At 39.0% G+C, this 23120-nt stretch overlaps 2 protein-coding genes across 7 annotated transcripts in view; both read left to right on the top strand.

Moving 5' to 3' along the window:
- Positions 1-13626, top strand: part of KNL1 (kinetochore scaffold 1) — a 29763-nt gene extending 16137 nt beyond the window's left edge. For all 3 annotated transcript variants that reach the window (XM_048947286.1, XM_048947285.1, XM_048947287.1), the window contains 16 exons: positions 478-622; positions 1596-1663; positions 1787-1885; positions 3667-3782; positions 4365-4455; positions 5927-6043; positions 6680-6767; positions 8314-8397; positions 8707-8746; positions 8854-8955; positions 9396-9496; positions 9785-9853; positions 10008-10117; positions 10651-10769; positions 11840-11962; positions 12071-13626. In XM_048947286.1, coding sequence (XP_048803243.1) covers positions 478-622; positions 1596-1663; positions 1787-1885; positions 3667-3782; positions 4365-4455; positions 5927-6043; positions 6680-6767; positions 8314-8397; positions 8707-8746; positions 8854-8955; positions 9396-9496; positions 9785-9853; positions 10008-10117; positions 10651-10769; positions 11840-11962; positions 12071-12176 — 1578 coding nt within the window. In that variant the 3' untranslated portion in view covers positions 12177-13626. The remainder of the gene's footprint in view (positions 1-477; positions 623-1595; positions 1664-1786; positions 1886-3666; positions 3783-4364; positions 4456-5926; positions 6044-6679; positions 6768-8313; positions 8398-8706; positions 8747-8853; positions 8956-9395; positions 9497-9784; positions 9854-10007; positions 10118-10650; positions 10770-11839; positions 11963-12070) is intronic.
- Positions 13627-14949: 1323 nt separating this feature from the next.
- Positions 14950-22871, top strand: RAD51 (RAD51 recombinase). Of its 4 annotated transcripts, none has more exons than XM_048947312.1 (10): positions 14950-15076; positions 15609-15708; positions 16511-16648; positions 17367-17484; positions 17792-17883; positions 18516-18610; positions 19373-19486; positions 20673-20802; positions 21043-21164; positions 21426-22870. In XM_048947312.1, the coding sequence occupies exons 2-10, from the start codon at positions 15622-15624 to the stop codon at positions 21547-21549; spliced, it is 1020 nt and encodes a 339-aa protein (XP_048803269.1). In that variant the 5' UTR covers positions 14950-15076; positions 15609-15621; the 3' UTR covers positions 21550-22870. The 4 variants fall into 4 exon arrangements, with proteins under 4 accessions (XP_048803269.1, XP_048803268.1, XP_048803270.1 ...); XM_048947311.1 differs by lacking the exon at positions 14950-15076 and adding an exon at positions 15091-15198 and having other exon boundaries at positions 21426-22871; XM_048947313.1 differs by lacking the exon at positions 14950-15076 and adding an exon at positions 15216-15452 and having other exon boundaries at positions 21426-22871.
- Positions 22872-23120: the final 249 nt, after the last annotated feature.

Here is a 23120-nt window from a genome sequence, read left to right as displayed (position 1 = left end):
CCATGACAAGCATTAAGGGCAATGTCAATTTTTAATCACTCCATAGAATTCTATCAAGCCTTTCTCAAATAAGTATTAGTCATCTGTACTAAACTACAGCATGAGTTGCTATGGGATCGAGAAGATCTGAACAAATATGGAATGCCTATCTGAGCTTAAGAATTAGTTTGTGCATCATCATTAGAAACATTTTAGCTCTGAAAACTGCAAGAGTGGGCTGTGCTGGCTACTACTTTGATTGAAAAACAAATGAAGGATTTTGGAACATCATTTCCTATATACCATGGTAAGAAATAGCTTGAGTAGTCATATGCTGGTTTTTCATGCTGATTAAGTGTGAAATGGGCAGATATCAAAAATAATTCAATTCTGGATGTCAAGAAATGGCTACAAAAACCACTAATTGAATTATTCTTGCATTATTTCATAGAACTTTTCTTATTTCCTTTTTTTTTTTTTTAAACATGCTAATACTAGGTTACTTATGGCCCTGTACCTGAAAGCCACATGGAAGTTGCTGAAAGTGAAGTTTCTCCAAATCTATCAGCTAAAAACTCTGACTGTACTCATGCCAACAGCAGCAGCTCTGTAGATTCTGTTAAGGCTGACACAGAATTAACAAGTAAGACTTCCTTTGTGGTAATTATCTCAATTTCTTGTATATTTTTGGCTTAATTAAAGACTAGCCCTACCCTTAATACATACCTCACTTGGAAAAGGTGTTGAATGCCTGCTTTGCAGTTTCCTGTCCAGCTTGTCAACGTGTTTTTTCACTGTGGCTAAAAGGCCAAGCAAACTGAGAAAATGAGAAAAGTTGCAGAATTCAAGTTTTTTGTTTTTGTGGCCAGGTTGTAAACACAGTTTATTTTTCATAGTACAGAGGAAATCCCCGACTCCTACTATTCTAGCCCAAAGATTGTTTTAAGCTGGTTCCATGCAAAGCCTGCATGTCTCAGAACTGCACTCATAGAATAAGATTCCTTAGAGTGCTGCAGAGGCATCCACCTGGCTTTTGGCAGATTCAGCTTCTTGGTTTATTAGCTCTCACTAATTAGCTGGTACCTAATAACAAGGGAGAAATCTGCCAGTCAGGTAAGTGATGTTTTGCTTCTGTTTACAAAACCAATTCCAACTTTGCCCAATGCAACCATGAAAGATGATGTCTTATCCACTGGAAGCTGGACTCTTTCCTTTGAGTGATAAACTAGGTTGTCTTGGCTCAGAATTTGAAAGCTGAGGTCATCTTCAAAGTTGCTCAGCTCAGATACTCTTTAGTCCATGCTAACCCTAGGTTGCTCTCCATATGTTTGCTGGGGGCTGTTTTTCAGGTTTATTACCTTTTATTATGATACATGTGGCTTTCCTACCATGGAAAAATGACCTGTCATTTCATTACCACTGATTTTTGTTTCACATTAGGCTTTCAACCTGTTTCATACTATTTGCCACTGATTTCATTCAGCATTGAAAACTTATGAAGGTTAAACTCTACAATAGTCGCTTTTCTTTTAGAACCAATTAACTAGGGTTCATATTTCTGTAATATTTTTAACCCCCACCATGTTGTTATTTATTTATTTCTTTATTTTGCCTAGTTCGACGAAGCAGTCAAATGGAGTCGCAGCTTCTCACAGATAGCATTTGTGAAGATAATTTGTGGGAGGTACGTATATAGCTGAGAGATGCCAACTTTTTTGTAACAGGAAAAATACTTGTGTGTATATATATGAGTAAACATTTTTTCTTGAAGAATGCTCTTACCTGCATGATTTTCCTAACTTTGCAGAAATTTCAGAGTGGTGTCATCACAGTTGGGGAGTTTTTTACTCTTCTTCAAGTTCATGTTCCAATTCAGAAGCCCCGGCAGAGTCATATTCCAGCCAGCGTGAGTATCTGTCCTTTGATATACTTGAAACTGACTTTACATTATGTTTGTCTTCATTTCAAAGTGCTCTATATTAAAGGCCTCTGAGTAGTTCCAGACAGAAGTCAGTTCCACCTTGACCAGCATTAAGCACCACATGCTTCCACTTTCTCTTTGCTAGTTCACTGCTAATTGATGTTTTTTTTTTCCTCAGTATTGAAAAATAGAATAGATTTCAGTCTCTTACAAAATGAAATGTGTTAGTTTGTGGTTGGATAAATAAGCTAATCCTTGTTTTCTGAGCTTGTTTAAAGAGCGACATGCTTGAAAGAATTAGAAGCTCTATCTAACTTATTCACTTTATCTTCTTACTATATCAGTCGTCCACTGAAATCAGAATGATGTCTGAAAGCATTGTGAGATATGTGCAAAAAACCTCCTACCTTTAATTATGGCACCGAGAAACCTGATTTATTCTTAGCTCTACAATGGCTTTGTTCATTTAGCAAATGGGTTGCTTCTGTCAATTACAACTGCAGCAAGGCCCTTTCTTCAATCTATTTTTATTCTATGCCTGGAAATAAGCTCCACCACTTACCTCTTGTGAGAGGAGGGGAAGGAGGGGGAAGGAAAGGGGGAAAAACTGTCCAAACTGAAATACTAAAATAACTGCTTAATTTTATTGCATCTGCTTTCCAATGTTTCTTTCAGCAGCTCCAATTCCTTCTTACAGGCTGATTCTTTCTTACAGTCTAGTTCTTTCTTTCCCTTTCTATAGCCACTTCCTGCAGTACAATAGAGAAATTTACAGGGGCAGTCAGCTTTGATGTGCAAATTGATAAGAAAGTTACTGAAGTGGATTTCTTATATTCTCTTCTTAGTTTTGCATGAACACTATAATATGTGTGTACTGCAAATCAGAAAGTACTCAGAGTTTGAATATTTGCACTGATTTAACTTCTGGCTCTGCACTTTCAAAAGTGACTGGAAGGCATTCTCTTATTTTGTTTACTTTTAAATTAGAGGAAAAATATGTACCATTCCTTAAAATGATCATCTAATAAAACAGTGTGGATGAGCTGCTTAATTTTCTGTACTGACATGTTAAACCTTACAAGTTTTATGAGCAGAGAAAGTTTGTAACATGGCAATGGCATTTATTTAATAGAAAATATAGGGAATTAGCTCAAATATTTGCATTTCCTGTGGCTTACTGCAGTTTCTACTGGCACAACAAACAGTGTACTGAGGCAGTGGAAAAGCTTTAGCAGTGCCTGCATCACTGAGAAAGATGTGTTTGTTAACATACTCTTTAGATGGTAAGCGGTGCATGTGTGAAAATTCTTGTAAAAATTTTTTTAATACATCATATTTAGTTATTTAGGCAGCTGTCTTTGTACAAGCAGACTGTTACAAGGTGTCACGTTGTCAGGGTAATAAGTCAGCAGGATAGCCACATTAGAAATTTAGATAACTTCCTGGAAATAAGGAACCCTATTCTACTAATTTACAAAAAAAAAAAAAAAAAAAAAAAAAAAAAAGCCTAAAAGCTTTCTCTGAAGGGGTGAAATTCAGCTCAGTTATTTATGTGCTTTTGCATATAGGTAATTAGATGGAGAATCCCCAGTAAATCAAGTATGTCAGGCTACCTCCATTAAATTTATTTTCTGTTGTGCAAAAATGAAAATTTGTGCCTTTTTGTTGGCTTCAGCACATGAATGGATAAGAAACTATTTTCTCTAAAAAGCGTGCTGCTTCTTTTTCCTCTCTACTCACAATTTTCCTCTCTGCTTTTTTCCCAGTGTGCTGTCAGTGCTCCACCTACTCCAGAAGACCTGATTCTCAGCCAATATGTTTATCGTCCCAAGATGCGTATTTATGAAGAAGATTGCCAGGTTCTTTCTCAGATGATAGATGAGTATGTCTGTATTTTTTCAGCCATAGGCTAAATTAGTAGTTCTATTTTTCAGCTCTGTTGGCATGCAGAATGGCCTTGGGACAGTCAATACATTACCTACGGGGGAAAACAGAAAAAGGGTGGTTAACCTATTTAATGCTGGCAGCCAGTTTTATTACAGGTTTAGGTTTATAGCGAAGCCTCCTGGAGAGGAGCTGTGATAATGGATATAGTTATAGCTTGATTTTCCTCCGTTACTAATGAAGGGTTTCAGTTGCCTATCAGAAGAGTTAAAGGTTTTGAGTGATACAGAAAATGATCAAATACAGGAAGCGGAATCATAACCGATTACAATCTGTTGTTCCAATTTTCCAGTGTTTTTTATGCATGGTTTATTTCCTTACCTGAAGGTCACTTTTTGGTCTAATACATTATGCCATCTACAATTTCAGTTATAACAAGTTTTATGTTAAAATTCAAGTCTGTAGTAAGGTTTTTCCCAGCCCCAGTAGCAACATTTCCTATTCCTTCAGCTTCTTTGTCTGCTTGGTGTAGTTACAACAAGCCTTTCTTTCAATTATTATTTTTCCCCCTGTATTTCAGATTGAAACAGTATGTAAGTGTCCAGGATCAACCACTGGTGAATGTGAATAAGAGTTTATGGGAAGTAATGAGAACCTGCTCTGATGAAGAGGTAATATTGCCTGATGAGATAACGTTCTTTACATAATGAAGTAAGCTCGACCTATGTGTTCAAATGTGTAACGTTAGGTAGAAGATACAAGGCAAAATTTTTCTGGATGAAAGACTACTGTAAGAAGTGGAATAATTTTTTACATGTCAGAGGAGTTAAGTTGCAGAGTCAATATAAAATAGATTAGACTGAATATGTTACTATAAAACAGAAAAACTGAAGTTGATAATACAGGTTAGTTCAGAGTAGAGAAACTTCAGAGGAGCCGAGGCAAGCAACACAATTTTGGAAGGAAAAAATGAACTACTCTTACTGTTGAGCCTCATTGGAGTTTCATTGGAGGAGCAGAATATTTCATTAACCTAAATGTTTATTTAGTTTGGAAAGGTATGTATGACAGTGCGAGACCTATAATGAATAGAAAATAGGTCATTTCTAAAAATCTCATACAGAATTCAGAGTGCAATAGTGGTGTCACAGGCCAAAGCAAAAGATTGTGAAGCCGGAGGGTATTTAAAGGAGAATGCTAATGACAGGGGGCACAAAAGACACCCTGAAGACATTTGCATTTAAAAAACAGAAGCATTATAAGAGTATTTTAGACAGAATTAAGGAAGAAGATCAAGAGATTGTTTTCCATGCTTCTAAAGCCAAGAATAAAGGACTAGTCAATGAAATTAAAAAGTTAAAACAATGAAAGACAGTATTTTTCATAATTCATAATTATATTTGTGTTACAGGGTATTATAGAGGTTAGGATATTAACTGGACTCAGGAAGAATGTACTCAGGAATAATAAAAGGCCTTAGGACCCTTAGCTAAGAATTACAAATTTGAAAGGTTTTTGAAAGCAAAGCTCCACATTCTGGCTTTAGAATGATACCACCTAGTGGCGATGGATTGAAAACGTGGTACGAAAAAGCAATTTGTACATTTTGCATCTTTAGCTTAATAGTTGTCAGAGAAAATATTGTCTTACATAATCTGTAGCTATGTTCTATTCAAACAGGTGGCTTTGTTACCATTTCTTGTGGTTTAGGCACTGCCTGGACTTCTGCTATCATTTCAGTTATCCTCTTTAACAGTAAAGGAACAAGTGTTCTAAGTAAGTCTTGAACAGTTGAAAAGAGAGCCATCTGACATAATTAATAAACCTGCTCCTTTTATTATTTTTTTGTGAAAGTAAATCTTAAAAATCTAGTGCTTCTGCTTTCTGTGCTGTTCCCTCTTGGAAGATTGTGTTCAATCTTTGCTAAGGAAATTGCTTTATTAGTAGATTGTACTTGAATTAATTGAATTTAAGGCTGGACAATCTCAATTTCATTTGAAACATATGAAATACTGCTCCTAGAGAAATGGGATATTGCAGGGAGTGGGAGAAGAGAAGGGAGAGAGTCTAAAGACTAGACTGAAAAATTCTTTGTTTCACATTCTCATTCACTTTCCCTTCCATATTCTCTGTTCTTTGCAGCTAAAGAGCTTTGGAACAGAACTAAACAAAATGAAATCCTATTTCATCAAGGAAAGTAAAATCCTGGCTCACAATGAGAAAGAGGCATTATACAGCAAATTGCTGCAGAGTGCACAGGTAATCTGCCTCGAGGCTTCAGAGGTTTAAGTTTGAAAGAGGAAATTCTACCATATTTTATCTGTGCTTAAACTAACATAAAGTGGGACATCAAATGTGGGATTCTAACTAACGTAAGTCTGTTTACTCATGTTTTTCTTTTATCTATACGCAATTGTAAGACATTTCAGGACAGTGACATTTTCTTGCACTAACTTATAGGAATCTTCTGCCTAAGTGTTTTGGCAGTTAAAGTAATGGGAGTGAAAAACAGAAGTATTAAAGGAAATGCCATCAGAAATCACTTATTTATACTGTACTAATGTCTGTATTAGTAAATAACAAGGAAAAGCACAAGCAGTGCATTGTGATAGGTATCTAGAAATTTACTTAGTTATGTATCTCATACCTTCATTTAAAAAAGAAAAGGTAGGAAGATACACTGTCAAGTTTCTGGTACTTTCTTAAGCATGGCATCTGCCTTATTGTCAGTTATTCTGCCTCTTCATTCTAATGGCAGATTGTATCAGCTTCTTTAATTAGTCTATTAGTAAGCAAAGATCTAAATGGTGGTCCCAGAAGGCATTTGGTTTCTTTTAAAATGTTGTTGACCTGTGTAAGAATACACTGCAACGGAGCACAACTTTCTCACCTTAGGAACAATATGAAAAGCTCCAATCAAGAATAGCAAATATGGATGAATTGCTTAAGGAGGCAGAAAGTTGTCTTGCAGATCTGGAAGCAGGTATGTGTTCCCAAACAAGTGAGTGGTTCATTGATTTCTTGTCTGGTCCCTTTTCTTTTTCCTGTCAAGATGCTATCTAAATTGCTGTTTCAAGACTGTTCACTGGCCACCTGGAATTTTAAATGTCTTGAGTTGCAAGTATCTGTTAGAATCATAGAATCATAGAATTCTCAGGTGGGAAGGGACCTCAAGGATCATCAAGTCCAACTGCAGCCTAACCATAGTACCCTAACTCTAACAGCCCTCTGCTAAATCATATCTCCAAGCTCCATATCCAAACAACTCTTAAAACACATCCAGGGATGGTGACTCAACCACCTCCCTGGGGAGCCTATTCCAATGTTTAATCACCCATTCTGTAAAGGAGTGTTTCCTAATGTCCAATCTAAACTTACCTTGGTGCAACTTGAAGCCATTTCCCCTCGTCTTGTTACCTGTCACCATGAGAAGAGACCTACCCCGCTCTCACTGTAAGCACCTTTCAGGTACTGGAAGAGGTCTCCCCTCAGCCGCCTCTCCCCAGACTAAACAGCCCCAGCTCCCTCAGCCTCTCCTCATAGGGCTGATTTTCCAAGACCTTCACAAGCCTCACTGACCTTCTCTGGACCTGCTCCAGTAGCTCCACGTCCTTTCTGTACTGAGGTGCCTAAAACTGAACACAGCACTCGAGGTGAGGCCTCACCAATGCTGAATACTTCCCTAGTCCTGCTCACCACAGCATTCCTGATACAAGCCAGGATGTCATCGGCCTTCTTGGCCACCTTGGGCACACTGCTGGCTCATGTTCAGCCAACTGTCCATCAGAACACCAAGGTCCCTTTCCATCAGACAGCTTTCCAGCCACACCTCCCCAAGCCTGTAGGGTTGCCTGGGATTGTTGTGACCAAAATGCAGGACCTAACACTTGGCCCTATTGAAACTCATGCTGTTAACCTTGGCCCATCGATCCAGTCTGTCCAGGTCGTTCTGCAGTGCCTTTCTCCCCTCTGGCAGATCAACATTCCCTCTCTTAGGCTTCACTTGTGCTGCAAACTTGCCTTGTGAGAATTACTTGCACATCATATGAAGACTAGAAAATACACCAAAATGAGCTGAAATATAGAATTATAATTGTAGCCTATGAACATGTAACCAACTGTGTAAGTAAATCTTCTAGTGATGACAGTACAGCTGTACTGTATACTGTACACACCTCAAAATGGCTGCAAACTTGTCCAGCTGCATTCACACAAGCTGCAGTCAGTACTTGGGGTTGTCATATTTGTATTTTCATTTATTTTCGTCCTTCTAAATTGTCTTTCAGTGCCTTGAGTACAGATTACATTGCATGGTAACAGCTTTGAAGCAGTGCAGTAGAAGTTTTACTTTTCCTTTTCTGTTACCTCTTCAGGTTTTTGGTAGATACCCCTCTCTCCCTGGCTACTTGCACATCTTTATCAGCTATTTTTGAAATACTAAGTGTCTAGAACACAGAGACAGATCAAATGGATTCTAAATATTGAATATGGGAGTTCTGTGTAGACCTTCTGATACTTCTTTCCCACAGATTCCAAATGGGAAGAATGTGAAACAGACTGCAGTGATGATAAAATGGAAGAAGAGGACTCAGAATCAAGAAAACTAGAAGAAGGTAATGGTACCAACTTTTTTAGGTTCTGAAGAGAATGAAATTCATTGATGCAAACATTATGGCTTTCTTTTTCACACTAGATATAGTGAAGAGCATAGATGTTTAAGTATGAAACAGATTTTTTTTTTTTTACTTCTCTTGGCAAAATGGGACTTAGAACTCAGATCAGCATGATTAGAAGAGTGTGTGCTGGCTATCATGTAGGAGAAACAGCCATTAGGTTGAAATCTTTTGCACCTGCACAGTAAGTTAGGACCGTCTTTGCTGCTCTTTTCTCTCACAACTTTTTCTTCCTCCCTTTTCTCTTAGAATTGGGAAGCCTCAAAGCTCAAGAAGAAGAACTTCAGAGGTAAGATGTCAAAGGGGATCTAAGGAACTTAAAAATATTCACATTCAGGATCTAGAGATTTGTATTATTTTTAACCAGTGTACTACATCAGATGTTTATCTTTGTAGAGAACTGTCAGATCTGGAAACTGAGAATGAGCAAACGCTTGCTCAGATGAAGCACCTACAGGAAGATGAAAAGAGCTGCCAGGAACTCCTGGAGAGATGCAAGTAAGGAAAAAAGACTTTCAGGTGTTCTGTTTTTGTTTTTATCAGCTAGTTCTGGAGCCTCGCATTTCTATGTACATGTGTCAGTGTTTGTTGTTTTTCCTTTTTATTTGATTTGTATTTGGATGCCCATCTCCTGGCAACCTATGATAAGCAACAAAACTTCTGTGAACTGTTAATGGCTTTACAGTGATACTCTGTATTTCCTTTTTCTATATCCAGCTCTCCTCCCATCCCAAAAGTAATGTTTATGTGAAATGAATATTATTGTGCTTTGGATTCCAAAAGATTCTTACACTTCATTAACAAGTGAAAAATTATTTGGTCTCTCATACAATGTATACATGCAAGCATTCTTAATTCTCTGATCTTTATCCTTCGGGTAATTGTTTGGATTGGTTGGTTGAAACTTAAGTTGTCTGTGTTCGTTTCATTCATTTTAGCTTCACTGAGTGGGAGATCAGTGAATGGAGTGAACGACAGGCAGTCTTTAATTTTCTTCATGATTCCATTGAACTCACAGTTGTGTTTGGAACCCCTGTAGGTAAGTTGCAAAACTAGCAGATTTCTGTTTCATGAATTTGATAGGTTAAATAGTTATGCACAATAGTTAACAGAAATGTACAGATTTTACACTAGAAAAAATTATGTTGAAATAAAAAATGAACTACAGAGTTAGCATGTAAGCTAAGAGAAATAATAAATAGTGGATTTAAATAGTTTTATCAGTGCTCTCTACAAAATTTCTGAATGTGTGTAACAAGTATCTGTTTCTTAAGAGAACTAAGTATAGAAATAGTTACTACTTCAGGCTTTTTCCTTTCCTTCTCAGATGGTGATGTTTTTGGTGAAAATCCTTCCAGAAAAATAGTTAGCCTGAGCTTTGAATCTCTCTTGGATGGTAAGATATTTCACACAGCTTGAAATTAACTGCCTACTAATATTATACTCTTACTGGGAGGACATTACACATTACACATTGGTTTAGCTGCTAGTGCATTGCTTACATGGCTTTGAAAAGATTTTTTGCAACACCATTTCCTTTTTTGTTACAGAGGAAAAAGCTCCACTCTCCTCATGTTTAGTTCAAAGACTCATATTCCAGTTTATTGAAAGTCAGGGATGCTGGCAGGAAAAGTGTCCCATGCTGCAATACTTGCCCCAGGTAAAGTGTCCAAAGAAAAATATGAAATCTTTTTTGTCACAGGTTGATACAGAGAATACAAGTGTATTGATGAATACTTGATTAATGCAAATCAAAATATGTTTCATAAATATTCTGAAGTAAGAGGGAGAAGTACCTGCCCCAGAAGTCAAGAGACCTGAAAGCTGTGGTTTCTTCCTTATTTGCTGCCTTGATGTCTGACTATCTCAGTGATGGCTTAAAAGCCTTATTCCTGTTAGTAAAAATCAGGGAATTGAGCTGCATGCCATTCTGCTTTCAAGAGAATTAGTATTTTAAATTCCTAAGCCAAATCTGGTGTTATCTATATTTGAGCAACCTTGGTGACAAAGCTAAAGGGAAAAACTTATGGCAAGGAAGGATGTATGTTTTTTTTTATGCTTGTAAATTTTTATTTTGTGTACAGAGTGAGATAGTAGTTAAGCTGTGTATTTTTAATGCTTTCTAGCATAAACTTCAAGTGTCACTCAGTGGTTTCAGTTTCATTGTAAATCCTTTTCTAATCTCTTCCGTAGGTGCTTCACAATGTCTCTTTGGTGGTAAGTCGTTGCAGGATCTTAGGAGAGGAGATTGAATTTCTGGAGAAATGGGGTGGAAAATACAATCTTCTCAAGACAGATATCATCGACACAAAGTGAGTAACTTTAGATGTAGCTTATGCAAATTTTACAAAGGATCTCTACGTAAGCAGAAGCAAAAGATGCTATGTTGGTTTTCATGAAAATGTTCTTTTATGCAATTATTTTTTAACAAGTCAACTATTTTTTACTACACTTGGACTGTGCTTGGAAATGAAGCTCCCCTTGCATTCAGTCAATTTTCTCACTTTTATTTAATCTCCTCTTATTTACTGCTTTCCTGTTGGACTTGACTCTCTCACAGCATAGCAATACAAAGCAAACAGAGCCAAGAATTTACCTGTGTAGCTTAGTGCTTTGTTTCTTTTATAATAGGCTCAAACTTTGATTTGCTCCAGCCAGTCTTTGAAAGATGAAAGCATTTAAATTAAAACTTATTTTCCTTAGCTTTTATTTTCTCCTACTGCTTCCCAATTTTGTTTCACGTCTCTGGAACAAGATAAAAGGATGAGGTGAAATGGTTTTTATTCCTTATGAGCCTGGTTAACTTTTATCTGTGTGCCTTGATGCTTTTTACTTACATTACTCTGTAGTACCCTTTGCAAGAGCATTCTTCTACTACATGCCAGAAGTCCCATCGAAGCTACATTTAGTTAAGTCAATAAAACAAGTGTGCAGGCAGCTTGTTCTCAGAAAGATTTATTGTGGGACAACTGTCTTCAAAAGGTCTTCTTTAATCTTGCCATATTCTGTGCTACCCCAGGCATGTTTCGTGGGCATCACGTACTTGGTGATGGTCTTACCTTTTTATACAAAAAGATTCGACTCTGTTCTTCCTGGATGTTATCCTAGACAGATGAACTACATGGAAATCTAGTTTTCTAGATGGAAATTTGTCCTGATTTAAACAGGATTGAATTCATGAAACAATTTTAGAATTATGGTCCTGCTTAAAAGCTCATAAAACTTTATTTAGCTAGAAATGTTTTATGTTAACCAGAAAACTTATTTTTCACTATAATTCTGTATTTTATAATTTTGAAAGGTTCTGCAATTAGATTTCATTCTAGGACAGAGTTTGAAGAAGACATACATTCCATGATGTTTTTGTTTTTGTTTCTGACAGTGTGAAGTTCCTCTTCTCCACTTCCACTGCTTTTGCAAAGTTTGAGTTGACACTGTCTTTATCATCCAACTACCCATCTTCTTCGCTGCCTTTCACTGTTGAAAAAAAAATTGGGAATATTGGGTGAGTTGAGCAGAAAGAACCACCCCACATGACTTATATTTCAAAGCTAGAGCCAGGAAATTAAATGTTCTTCATCTTTTCAAACGCGTGTGACTTTATCTTTTCCAGACATGAGGAAGTTTCTGCTGTTCTCTCCAAAGTACCTATTGGTTACCACTATCTCCGAAGAATGGTGAGCTTGATTCATCAAAATCTGCTCCAGGATCCCAGATGATTGTTTAGGTCTACATGCAGGACTGAAGAAGTCAAGAGGACATTCTTTGACTTATGTATTGTAAGAATGCATGGTCTCTCTCACTAGTCGTCTTGGCTTCCCTCTATAGTCTTCCCTAGAATGGCTATTTGTATTACTTAGCTTGTTAATTTTGTTCTAGATTGATTTACAGAGCTCTTACATAAAATGGTGATGATGAATTTCTAAATTCATCTAAATTCTAAATGTGTCTGGAATTTTCTTTCACTGTCATTATTTCACTACTGTGCAACATTCTAACATACTGCATCAGTTTTAATTCTCATCAGTTTCCTGGAACCTCTCCCAAAATGCTGAAATAACGGTCTTGCTTATGATGAACCAAATAACTGGTAATAATTAGACAGCTGGCCAAAATTGGAAAGACTTCTGATATTGAAGACTACAGATCCTTGTTGTTAATCATGAACTCTTCTGGGTGCTACAGACTCAAAACCATCAGTTCAATCGACGCAAGTTTTTCAAAAACTTTGTTCTGACATTCTGTGTACAGGCTTGGTTGGTACAGTGCAGTCTCCCTCCTGCTTTATGTACATTGTCTGAGGAGGTAATGACAAACTTAGTGAGAAGACTGAACTATTTAAATTTTAGGAGGCATCTTTTAATGTCATTGGTGAAGTCCTGATTGATTTTATGTATAGTCTGTGTATTACATAGCTTGAGATGTTGAAATTGATGTAACCTTGATGAGTTGATAGAATTGGCATGCCTACCGTTTATAAGCTCTTCATTCTGTAGGCAGATAGTATTTTTTGTATCTGTAAAATACATTGAATTTGAAAGTGTTTTTATGTTTTTTAAGTGCATATATATTTGTGTCTTTCTCTAATTTTTTCCTTCTATTTGGAAGGTGGAAGTTCATTAAATATATGAATTACTGTTATTCTTTCTTCAAGCTGTTTGACTGCTCTGTTTAAACTTCTGTCTGAAAGTTTGCCTATTACTACTGACAAAACTTTATCTCTTTAAGACTTCTCATAATCTGAATGTGGTTTTTTTTGTTTTTGGTTTTTTTTTTTTCCCTGTACTTCACAGTGTTAGACTATTATAGTGTGATCTTTGCAGGAGAAAACATTTTAAGTAGAAAATAGTAACAAATTTGCAAATGTCTTGGATGCTATACCTGGAATTACTTTTGAGGTTCCTGAGGCCATTTTATCAGCAGCGAGAACCAGTAGAGGGAGCTGCAGTAGTACTGTGTGATCATTATCCTGCTTGGTTTTTTTCCATGTCTAGTTTGTTGAGGGGTTTTGTTTTGTTTTTAATTTTCTGTAGCATGTTTCTAAGCCAAAAAAAAAGGTAATGAAGTACCAGATGAAACAAAACCAAAATGCTCCATGTATTTACAGTAAAAATAGTGTTTAGGAAGTTTCACTTGCAGCAATGGAAGCTGCTGATGTCATTTGCTATCTCTTTGCTGTGATAAAACCAGGGAAAAAAAGACTTCTGTGTGGTTTCTTAGAAGCTGTGGTGATCTCATCTGATTTCAGCACTACCACAGGTGAATAGCTCAACCTGAAAAGCTCTGGATTTACTTAGTAAGTACTTAGGGAGTGAGTAAAAACAAGCTTTACCATAAGAAACAAGCACCTTTTTCTTAGCTACTCAGCACAAGGAGTCTTCCCAACTTCCATGTCTTTTTGTATTTGGATAGCTTAGCGTTGGTCTTATGTCCAATAATCTGCAGCTTTTCAATGACATAATGAAATTCCTGAGTCCAAGTAGACTCAGTGATTTTCTTCAATAGTGAGACAGCACTACATCAGCCTCCTTTGTGTCTGACCACAACCCACTAAAACAGGAAGCTATTGATAAATCACAGAATCAGAACAGAATCAGAACTGCCTGAGTTGGAAGGGAATTTTAAAAGTCATCTAGTTCTTATTAACCCCATTTTAGATACTGAAGGGCTGCTCTCAGATCTCCATGGAGTCTTCCCTTCTCCAGGCTGCACATCTCCAGCTCTCAGCCCGTCCTTGGAGGAGAGATGTTCCATTCCTTGGGTCATTTCTGTGGCCCTCCTCTAGACACACTCCAACAGGCTCATGTTTCTCCTGCACTGAGGACTCCACATCTGAGTGCAATGCTCCAGGCGAGGTCTCACACCGTGGAGCAGAGATGTTCCCTTGAACTGCCTACCACGTTTTTCTTCATCCAGCCCAGGAAAAGGTGTAAGGCTCACAGTATGTGCAAAGCGAACCTCTGAGCAGTATTCTTGCTTCCTCTTTTGTGTGCAGTTAGATTTGGGAATTATTAATAGGCTTTTTTAAAGCTAGCTGCACAAATATTCTCAATTGTTGAAGGTCATATCTCTTTAATATCTTATATCCTTTATCTTTGCATGACCTTCTCTTTGTAGATGTCTGGCCAACACTAAAAAGGATTTAATACACATTGTAATGAAAAGCACAAGCCCTCTGCAGATGTTTCCAGTGAAGCTGGCCTGGAGCTACTGCTGGAATAGTGGTGTCAGCGTCTGTAATAAACATTAGGACAAAATACAGCAGTGTGATGTTAATCCTAATCAACTAAAACAGAAGCAGATGGAAATCCTTATAAATGATGGTCAGGAAAAGCAGCAGGGAGGTGCAGATTTTCCTGTTCTGCATTACATTCAGATGCAGAAGTCCATCCCACTCCGTGCTCTGCTTCCAAGGGTGAGCAGCACTCTTGCGCATATGTGTGTGTACATGTAAAAAGGGGTGCGTCCCCTTTAAGGCACGGCCAGCTTCAGCTAAATCCATTGGGTGAGCGTGACTCCACGCTCTCTCCCGTCACGTGACGCGGTGGCGGGCTCCGCGGTCTTCCCCCGTCACGTGACGCGGTGGCGGGCTCCTCCGAAACGGTGGCGGCTGCGAACGGTAATGGCGGGGGCGGGCGGGCGCGCGGGTTGCAGCGGGCGGCTGCGGGCCTGGGGAGGAGCGGCGCGGCGCGGCGGTTGAGGCGGGCCCATGAGAAGTTTGAAAAATAACGCTGGGTTGAGGTGAGGCGGGGGCGGCCCGAGAGTGGAGAACGAGAGGAAACGGGACAGGCCGCTTTCCGACGCGTGTGGTGGCGGAACGCTGGGCCACCGCCCTGCCTTCAGGCTGCGAGTGGCCCCGCTGGGAGCCTCCCAGTACGCAGTACTCGGGGGACCACCCGAGCACGCACTGAAGGCGACGGTTTGCTAGCACTGTGCTGATTTTTTCACCATTATCCTCCTGAATGCTCGGGAGCCTCAGTTCAACCTCCCGTCAGGTGAGGTCAGTCAAGGCCTTGTTTTTAGAGTGTAACGCTGCCCAGGAGAGCGCACAGAAGACTTTTCTCACTGTGGGAAGGGACTTTGCTGCTCTATGTGCCCGTGTCCCGTTTGTGTTGCACTCCGTGTCACCAAGCTGTCTGCTTTCCTTCTAGGACGGCTGCAGCCATGGCTATGCAGGTGCAGTTCGAGGCAAACGCCGACACATCTGCAGAGGAGGAGAGCTTTGGCCCAGAGCCCATATCTAGGCTAGAGGTAAAAGGTTTTGTATGATAAGGGCAGTGAGGCATTGGCACGAGTTGCCCAGAGAGGTGAGGGATGCCCCATTCCTGGAGATGTTCGTGGTGAAGAAGCTGAAAGGGCCTTTGAGCACTTGATAGAGCTGTAGGTGTCCCTGGTCATGGCATTATTGGACCAGCTGCCCTTAGAGGTCACTTCAAACAATTTTGTGCTTCTATCTTTTCCTTGATATTTGTTAGTTACCTTCAGTATTTGTTAAATCAATATCTGCTTTTCTGCACTATTTAGAGAGTAGCTCTTGCAAACACTGCATTACGATCATTTTTATTTAAAAGACTACTTGTTTGTAAGTGTTAGGGTGGTAGCATTGGATGTGCTGACTTGTAATAACAGAGTTTGATTTAAATTGTAGAATAGAATCATAGAATTGCTCAGGTTGGAAAAGACCTTCAAGATCATCCAGTCCAACCACGAACTAACCACGTTACCCCAACTCTAACAGCCCTCTGCTAAATCATGTCCCTGAGCACCACATCCAAACAGTTTTTAAACACATCCAGGGATGGGTCCCTGAGGAGCCTATTCCAGTGCTTAAGCACCCTTTCTGTAAAGAAGTTCTTCCTGATATCCCACCTAAACATACCCTAGTGCAGCTTGAGGCCATCTCCCCTTGTCCATTTGTTTGTAAGTGTTAGAATGATAACACTGAACATGCTGACTTGTAATAACAGAGTTTGATTTAAATCTAAAGGCAGCTGAAGGTATTCAGTGATTGGTGTTTGTGACTCCTTGTGTCTCTTTTTCCTCTGTCTGTCAGCAATGTGGGATAAATGCAAATGACGTGAAGAAATTAGAAGAAGCTGGATATCACACTGTTGAGTCTGTTGCACATGCACCCAAGAAGGAGCTGTTAAATATTAAAGGCATCAGTGAAGCCAAAGCTGATAAAATCTTGGTAAGGATGTTAAGCAAAAACTTTAAGCTGAGAAAGTCAAGAAGGTTTATTTTTGCTATTTTAAAGTATTCCAGTGATTTTGGAAGGTCTCAATTAATGATAGACCGAGAAGAGTAATAAGGCTTATTAGGGATGTGTTGTGGCTTTTTATGGGAAGAGATCAGAAGAGGCTAGAACCAGCTTCAAGAAGAAGTGAAGGGCTGGGGGAAATAATTAGGAAGTTCTCTAAAAATTGTGGAAGATGTGGAGAGTATGGCCAAGACTGTCATTTCCAGCTCAATATCTCTCATGGTAAGGAGGCTTGAAGCAAAGAAAGCATTTTTTCATACAGGATATGATGGAGTTCCAGAACTACTTGTCCCACAATGCTGTAACCATCAGTATTATGAATGGTTTAATAATGTAACAATACCAAGAGATAAGTATGGTGTTAATGAGATAATCTTCACACAGAGGCACTTGGCGAACTCATAGGAATTATCAGGTAGTGAATCAGTTCCTTATTCCCTGACTTGTTCCCCAAGCATCCACTTGTGGCAGTTGTCAAGGCACAGGGTGCTTAGTTAGGAACCACTGGGCTGACCCCATACAGTTGTTCCTCTGTTACAACCCACTGAAGCGCAGGTGCGGGTGGCACCTGAGCTTTATAGTACTAATTACTAGGGAGTAAATTAATGGGATGTGCTCTTTCTGCACTGCTTAGTTTGGTTTTCTTTAGGCTGAAGCAGCTAAACTGGTTCCAATGGGTTTTACCACAGCAACGGAATTCCATCAGCGGAGGTCTGAAATCATCCAGATCACCACTGGGTCCAAAGAACTTGATAAACTTCTTCAAGGTAATAACTTGGGTTCTATTTATTGATTAACTTTCATGATCATCTCCCTGTTCCCACTTGTAATCTAAAAGCACAGTTAAGTCACTTCAGCTCTTCAGCATTATCAAAAATAAACTTAGCTGAACTTCTCACCTTCAGAATGAGCAAACCTCAATATGAAAACCAGTTTTTCCAATTAGCTTGAAAACTTTCAGCCAAAGTGTTAAACTCAGTCTGTGTTAAATTAAAACTTTGTGTATGCAGTCTTTACTGGAAGTATGTGACAATTTTTTTTTTTTTTTTTTTTTTTTTTCTTTCTTCCACTTAGGAGGAATAGAAACAGGGTCCATAACAGAATTATTTGGGGAGTTTCGTACTGGAAAAACACAGTTGTGCCATACTTTGGCAGTAACCTGTCAAGTGAGTGATCCACTTTATTAAAATCAAGTATTCAGACAATGCAGTTTTTGTGTATTTGCTAGTTTTATTTATGCCATTTTCTTACAAAAACAACCCCACATATGCACAGCTGCAAAGAGTGGATTTTATCCGTTCCCAAAGAGATCTCAGAAACTTTTGCAGCAACCATGACTGAACTTTCAGCTTGCAAGGGTCTTTTATTCCTCACTTAACCTGCCTGTTAGGATTACTGTAGCAGCAGTTAAATTTGTTATCTTTTTGCCCATATTTGGCTTATGTTTTGTAGCTTTTTTTTGGCCTTAATATTTTGATCCCATTAACAGACATTAGCCTTGTGGTGTAATCATAGGTCTTAAGCACAGAGAGGTGCTTGAAGCTGAGCTCCTGTCCTCTTGCACAGACACTGAAGACAAGAATCTGTCTTGTCACTTTTCCCAGACAAATGTGACTTTAATCACCATAGCTTGGTACGTTATTTATTATCAGCTGATTATTTTTATTATATTATTTAGATATTATCAGAAAATTTTATTATATTATTTAGATATTATCAGAAAATCAGCTGAAGGCATAAAGCAGTAACTAAATTACTTGTTATTGATTTCGTATTCATAAATGTGCTCTTCCTTCAGCTTCCCATTGACCAAGGAGGTGGAGAAGGAAAAGCCATGTATATTGACACTGAAGGCACCTTCCGTCCAGAACGTCTTCTTGCTGTGGCTGAAAGGTCTGTACTTACGGCTGGAAGTAAACAGGCATTAGGTGAAGAAGGGAATGTGTTTCCTAATGGTGAGGCAGCCTAGTTAAAATCAGCCAGGCTCTTTACATTCATTGGACTGTTAGAGTAAGAACTATCCTTAAGCAACAGCTCCTTCCTGCCTCCTGGGTTCTATCACTGCCTACCTAGATGCTCTTTAGACCAGTTCATTAGCTGTATTTTTAAAGTTTCTATTTTTACTTAGCTATGACATAAGCTAACATCATTGTTTCTTGGCATATGTTTTCACTTAATATCCCCCTCAAATTTAGTTTTACAGTTGGTGGCATACCAAGATTTTCCTTAAATTCTACTAGTATTTTGTAACAAAGATTCTTTTACAAGAAGTTTATCTTAACAGCACATGGAATTTTTTTGTTGAGAAATGTTAGAGTCATCCCTGACCAGTTGGAAGACAGTTTTCTTATCTCCTGCCTCTACTTCATAATACCTCAGAAGTGTCTTGTACACAAATCAGGGATAAGGTAATTAACTGAGTTTCCTGAAGGCAATAAAAACTGCTGGATACATGCAGATTCTTGTTATACTTAAATATCAAACTAATATGAGCTGTACTGGTCCACAAGAGTTGTTCCCTTTTCTTTAGAGAGGAAATTGACCTAATCAACGTATCATCCTGCATGAATGAAATAAAGTCAAGTTATTGAAAGGTAGCAGTAACTCCTGTTGGTGAAGTTTGTTGCTGAAGACTTTTGTCACTGATGTCTCTAGGTATGGCTTGTCTGGCAGTGATGTCCTGGATAATGTGGCGTATGCTCGAGGCTTTAACACAGATCACCAGACCCAGCTCCTTTATCAGGCATCTGCTATGATGGCTGAATCACGGTAATGAGACCTCATCTTAAGATGGGGTGATTTTTGTGCTGGTACATTATAAACATGCTTGTACAGTTCTCTTGCACTGGTTCATCACCTGCACTACATGACTGAATTGTCAAAGTAACAGCTTACGTTTAAAGTTGTTCTCAAATCTTTGCTTTGACGCTTGCATGCAGTAAGTTTTGTGTATCAGCTGAGATGTGTGAGAAATTTAGTTGTGAGTTAATACCTGTTCCTTCTGAAATGTTGGATGGTAGCAACTGACTTGAGCTATGACAACTGACTTGACTTGACAAAGAATGAGTGCCAGCCTGAGAAACAACTTTAAAGATCACATGATATAATTGCTTTCAGAAAGAGAGTTGATATACAGCAGTGCAGCTGTTGTGGTTTAGCCTGGCAGGCAGCTAGCACCAGCTGTTCACCTCCCTAACCCCAAGAGGGTGGGGGAGAGAACTGAAAACAGTAAAAATGCAAGAACTCTTGGGCTGAGATAAAGACAGTTTAATGAGAAAGAAAACAAAACACAACTGCTGCAGAAAATGATGGCGCAATGTAGTTACTCGCTACCTGCTGAGCAATGCTCTGCCTGTCACTGAGCAGTAGCAGTCTCCCCCAGTTTTGTTGTTCAGCATGATGCCATTATATATGGTATAGGATATCCCTTTGGCCAGCTTGGGTCAACTGTCCTGGCTCTTTTCCAGCTCCTTGCAGGCAGGGCAGCAGGAGGAGCAGGAGAGTCCTTGACTCAGTATAAGCACAACAACTAAAACATCAATCTATTATCAACATTTTTTTTTTTTTTTACCTTTTTTTTTTTTTCCCAGAACAGTAGCATACCAACCACTGTGAAGAAGATTAACTATCCCAGTCAAAACCAGGACGTGTGCAGATAGCTTTAGTTTGAAACTGCGGTTTACAAGACCCTTTAGAAGGAAGGGGGTGGTGATATGAGATACACAGGGGCCTGTTTACCTGCAGAATACCCATGTAAAACACCTTACAAAGGGTTTTATTTCATAGTAATCTGAATGCTGCAAATTGACTCTGTGGTGGTAAAAATAACACTTCTGCTAACTGGTAGGTGAGAAGGGATTATATCCACATCTGCGTGCAGCTTACAGTTGACTCAGATGGTCACATTATTCACCTCTGAAAACAATTCTGAGAATGCTTTATGTAACTTTTCCAGGTATGCACTGCTGATAGTGGACAGTGCAACAGCTCTGTATCGGACAGATTACTCTGGAAGAGGTGAGCTGTCAGCAAGACAGATGCATCTGGCCAGATTTCTGCGTATGCTTCTCCGACTTGCAGATGAGGTAAATGCTGAACTTTGCTCCCTAGGGGACTGGTGATTGATTTTCTTTCTCTTGTGAAGCTCAGCGATCTTGTACAAAAGGTGTTCTGCCTGCTCGTTGTCTGCTTCTGTTGTATTTTGAGAGTGAGTATCACCTGCAGAGAGGAGAGCAGAGCAGAAGTACAAGCATGGGTTTTTTTGTTTTTTTTTTTAATTTATTCAGGTGGTGGAAAGTGATTTTGCTTTGTTGCTTTTCTCCTAGTTTGGTGTGGCTGTTGTGATCACTAACCAAGTTGTGGCACAAGTAGATGGAGCAGCCATGTTTGCAGCAGATCCCAAGAAACCTATTGGAGGAAATATCATAGCCCATGCGTCCACCACCAGGTGAGAGAACAGATTATCATCTTCCATTAGCTTTATTTTGGAAGATTTTGTGTCACTGAATACATACTTTTTAATTCCGGGTCTCTCTTCGGTCTGCCAGTGTCACTTCCAGTCTGCTTTGCAGAAACTCTGAGCAGGTTCAGTTCTTACAGTTCAAAGTGTGCTACATTCCTTGTAACGTTTCAATGTAATGTTTTAATAATTAATATCAGGATTCTCTGGAAGAAGGCTATACCTCATTTCTTTCTTCTTCCCCCTCAGACTTTATCTGCGAAAAGGCCGAGGTGAAACCAGAATATGTAAAATTTATGACTCTCCTTGCCTTCCTGAGGCTGAAGCAATGTTTGCTATTAATGCTGATGGAGTGGGAGATGCAAAAGAGTGAAGACTTCTTCTCATTCCCTGTGTAAACTAAGACTGGGTGGCCACAATCGGCTCCTGTGATGGAAGCTTTCCCAATGCACCTGCTGTTCAAATGCTGTCCGAGGATTCTGTTGTATGTCAGCATACATGTTCATCATGTGAATCCAATTTGAGACACGTCTGCAGGTGTTGCTTGGAAGAGACTGGGTTTTAGTCAAGTGTTAGGTTAATGTGGTTTCTTGAGAATATTTTCAGAGGACCATATGCTTGAAGTTTTCTTCACAGCTGTTGCTCCCATTGAGTTCTACAGGTGGACATAGCACAGTGATCTGAAAATTTGTGGCAATAGTTTGTAATTTAATGACTTTGAAGTAAGTCAGGTAAGGAACGTGGTGGCTTGAGAACATAACAGGTTGCCTTAATAATTAGTTACAAAATAAAGCAGAATAGCATTCCACAAAAAGAATGTGTGAATATTGCTGTGTCTGAGATTATCATCGACCCCTAATCTTTTTGTTAATTTTGCTTTGAATTCTGCAATATGCTGCTTTTTGGGAACTGCTAATTTACATTTCAATAATGTTGTTTATTGTATGTCATTATTTCTCTCTGGAAATCTGCTTTTTAATAAAAAGACCATGAAAATATTGATGACATTACAGGCGCCTGGACTTTAGCCAGGTGCTAATTCAAACTTAGGCACTCTTTGCCTGCAGGTAGGGAAAAGATCTTCAGTGACTCTCAACGTGGGGTGTTTTTTTTTTTTTTCTACAAAACATCATTTCCCTTTCTGAGACGTGCTGTACAGCTGCTTGGTTGCTGACACTTGCCTGGTCAAGTGACTGGTGAAACTGTGACCAACTGTAAGACCCTGTCCTTGCACTCTATGTGCTGCTGGTGGCCGACACCTGGCAGTGGTTTGTTGTAGGCTGACATGACTTGATCACAGTCCTCCAGTGTTAGTGTTGTACAGTTTAATCTAACAGAACACATTCTTTTCAAAGTCTGAACAACTGAGGTAACTTCTGAAGTTCCCTCTGTTCATCCAATGCTTAGCATGCAAACTGCTTTCTCTGTAGTCCACAGCACTTCTCTAGGTCAAGCTGAAAGGTTTGTAACTGCCACAAAACCAAACAAAATGGGAAAAATTTTTCCTCTTCTCTAAGCTCTTATACAGCCATCTAAGCTTTTATACAGCCCAGGCTTGGAGCTCGGTGGGATTTGGGTTTTTTCTTTTTAGCACAAGAACCTTTAGGAATGTCCTCAAGTTATCTGATGACATCCCAGAGCAAGTATTTCCATAAAGGGTTTAAGTTGCTTGTGACTCAAGGCTATGTAACATTAATTAAAATAAGCTTACTGTCAACATTGCTTTCATCTCAAGGAGCTACAATTAATAATATTTTGGAAACATTTTTCCTGCCTTTCATTGAAGTATTTGTCTCAGCGTTTCTCAAAAACTCTAAAACTCCCCTTAAAGAAGCAGAATATCATTAGAAATCGTAACTTTAAAAGCTCTTAGAAGTTTTTGTGTGTTTGTGCAACCATCTGGCTTGCATTCACCCAGCCAACTTCTGCTCTGTTAGAGCCCTC

The sequence above is a fragment of the Lagopus muta genome, chromosome 6 (assembly GCF_023343835.1).
Source record: "Lagopus muta isolate bLagMut1 chromosome 6, bLagMut1 primary, whole genome shotgun sequence".
Taxonomy (NCBI): domain Eukaryota; kingdom Metazoa; phylum Chordata; class Aves; order Galliformes; family Phasianidae; genus Lagopus; species Lagopus muta.
Note: the sequence above shows the minus strand (reverse complement) of the source record. Positions and strands in the feature narration are given on the sequence as shown.

What these genes read in the sequence shown, in the direction of transcription:
- RAD51 (XM_048947310.1), top strand. Translation starts at nt 15,420, where the DNA reads ATGCTCGGGAGCCTCAGTTCAACCTCCCGTCAGGTGAG. An exon ending in AGCCCATATCTAGGCTAGAG is followed by an intron (nt 15,709 to 16,510) that starts GTAAAAGGTTTT and finishes TCTGTCTGTCAG; the next exon opens with CAATGTGGGATAAATGCAAA. An exon ending in GCCCATGCGTCCACCACCAG is followed by an intron (nt 21,165 to 21,425) that starts GTGAGAGAACAG and finishes CTTCCCCCTCAG; the next exon opens with ACTTTATCTGCGAAAAGGCC.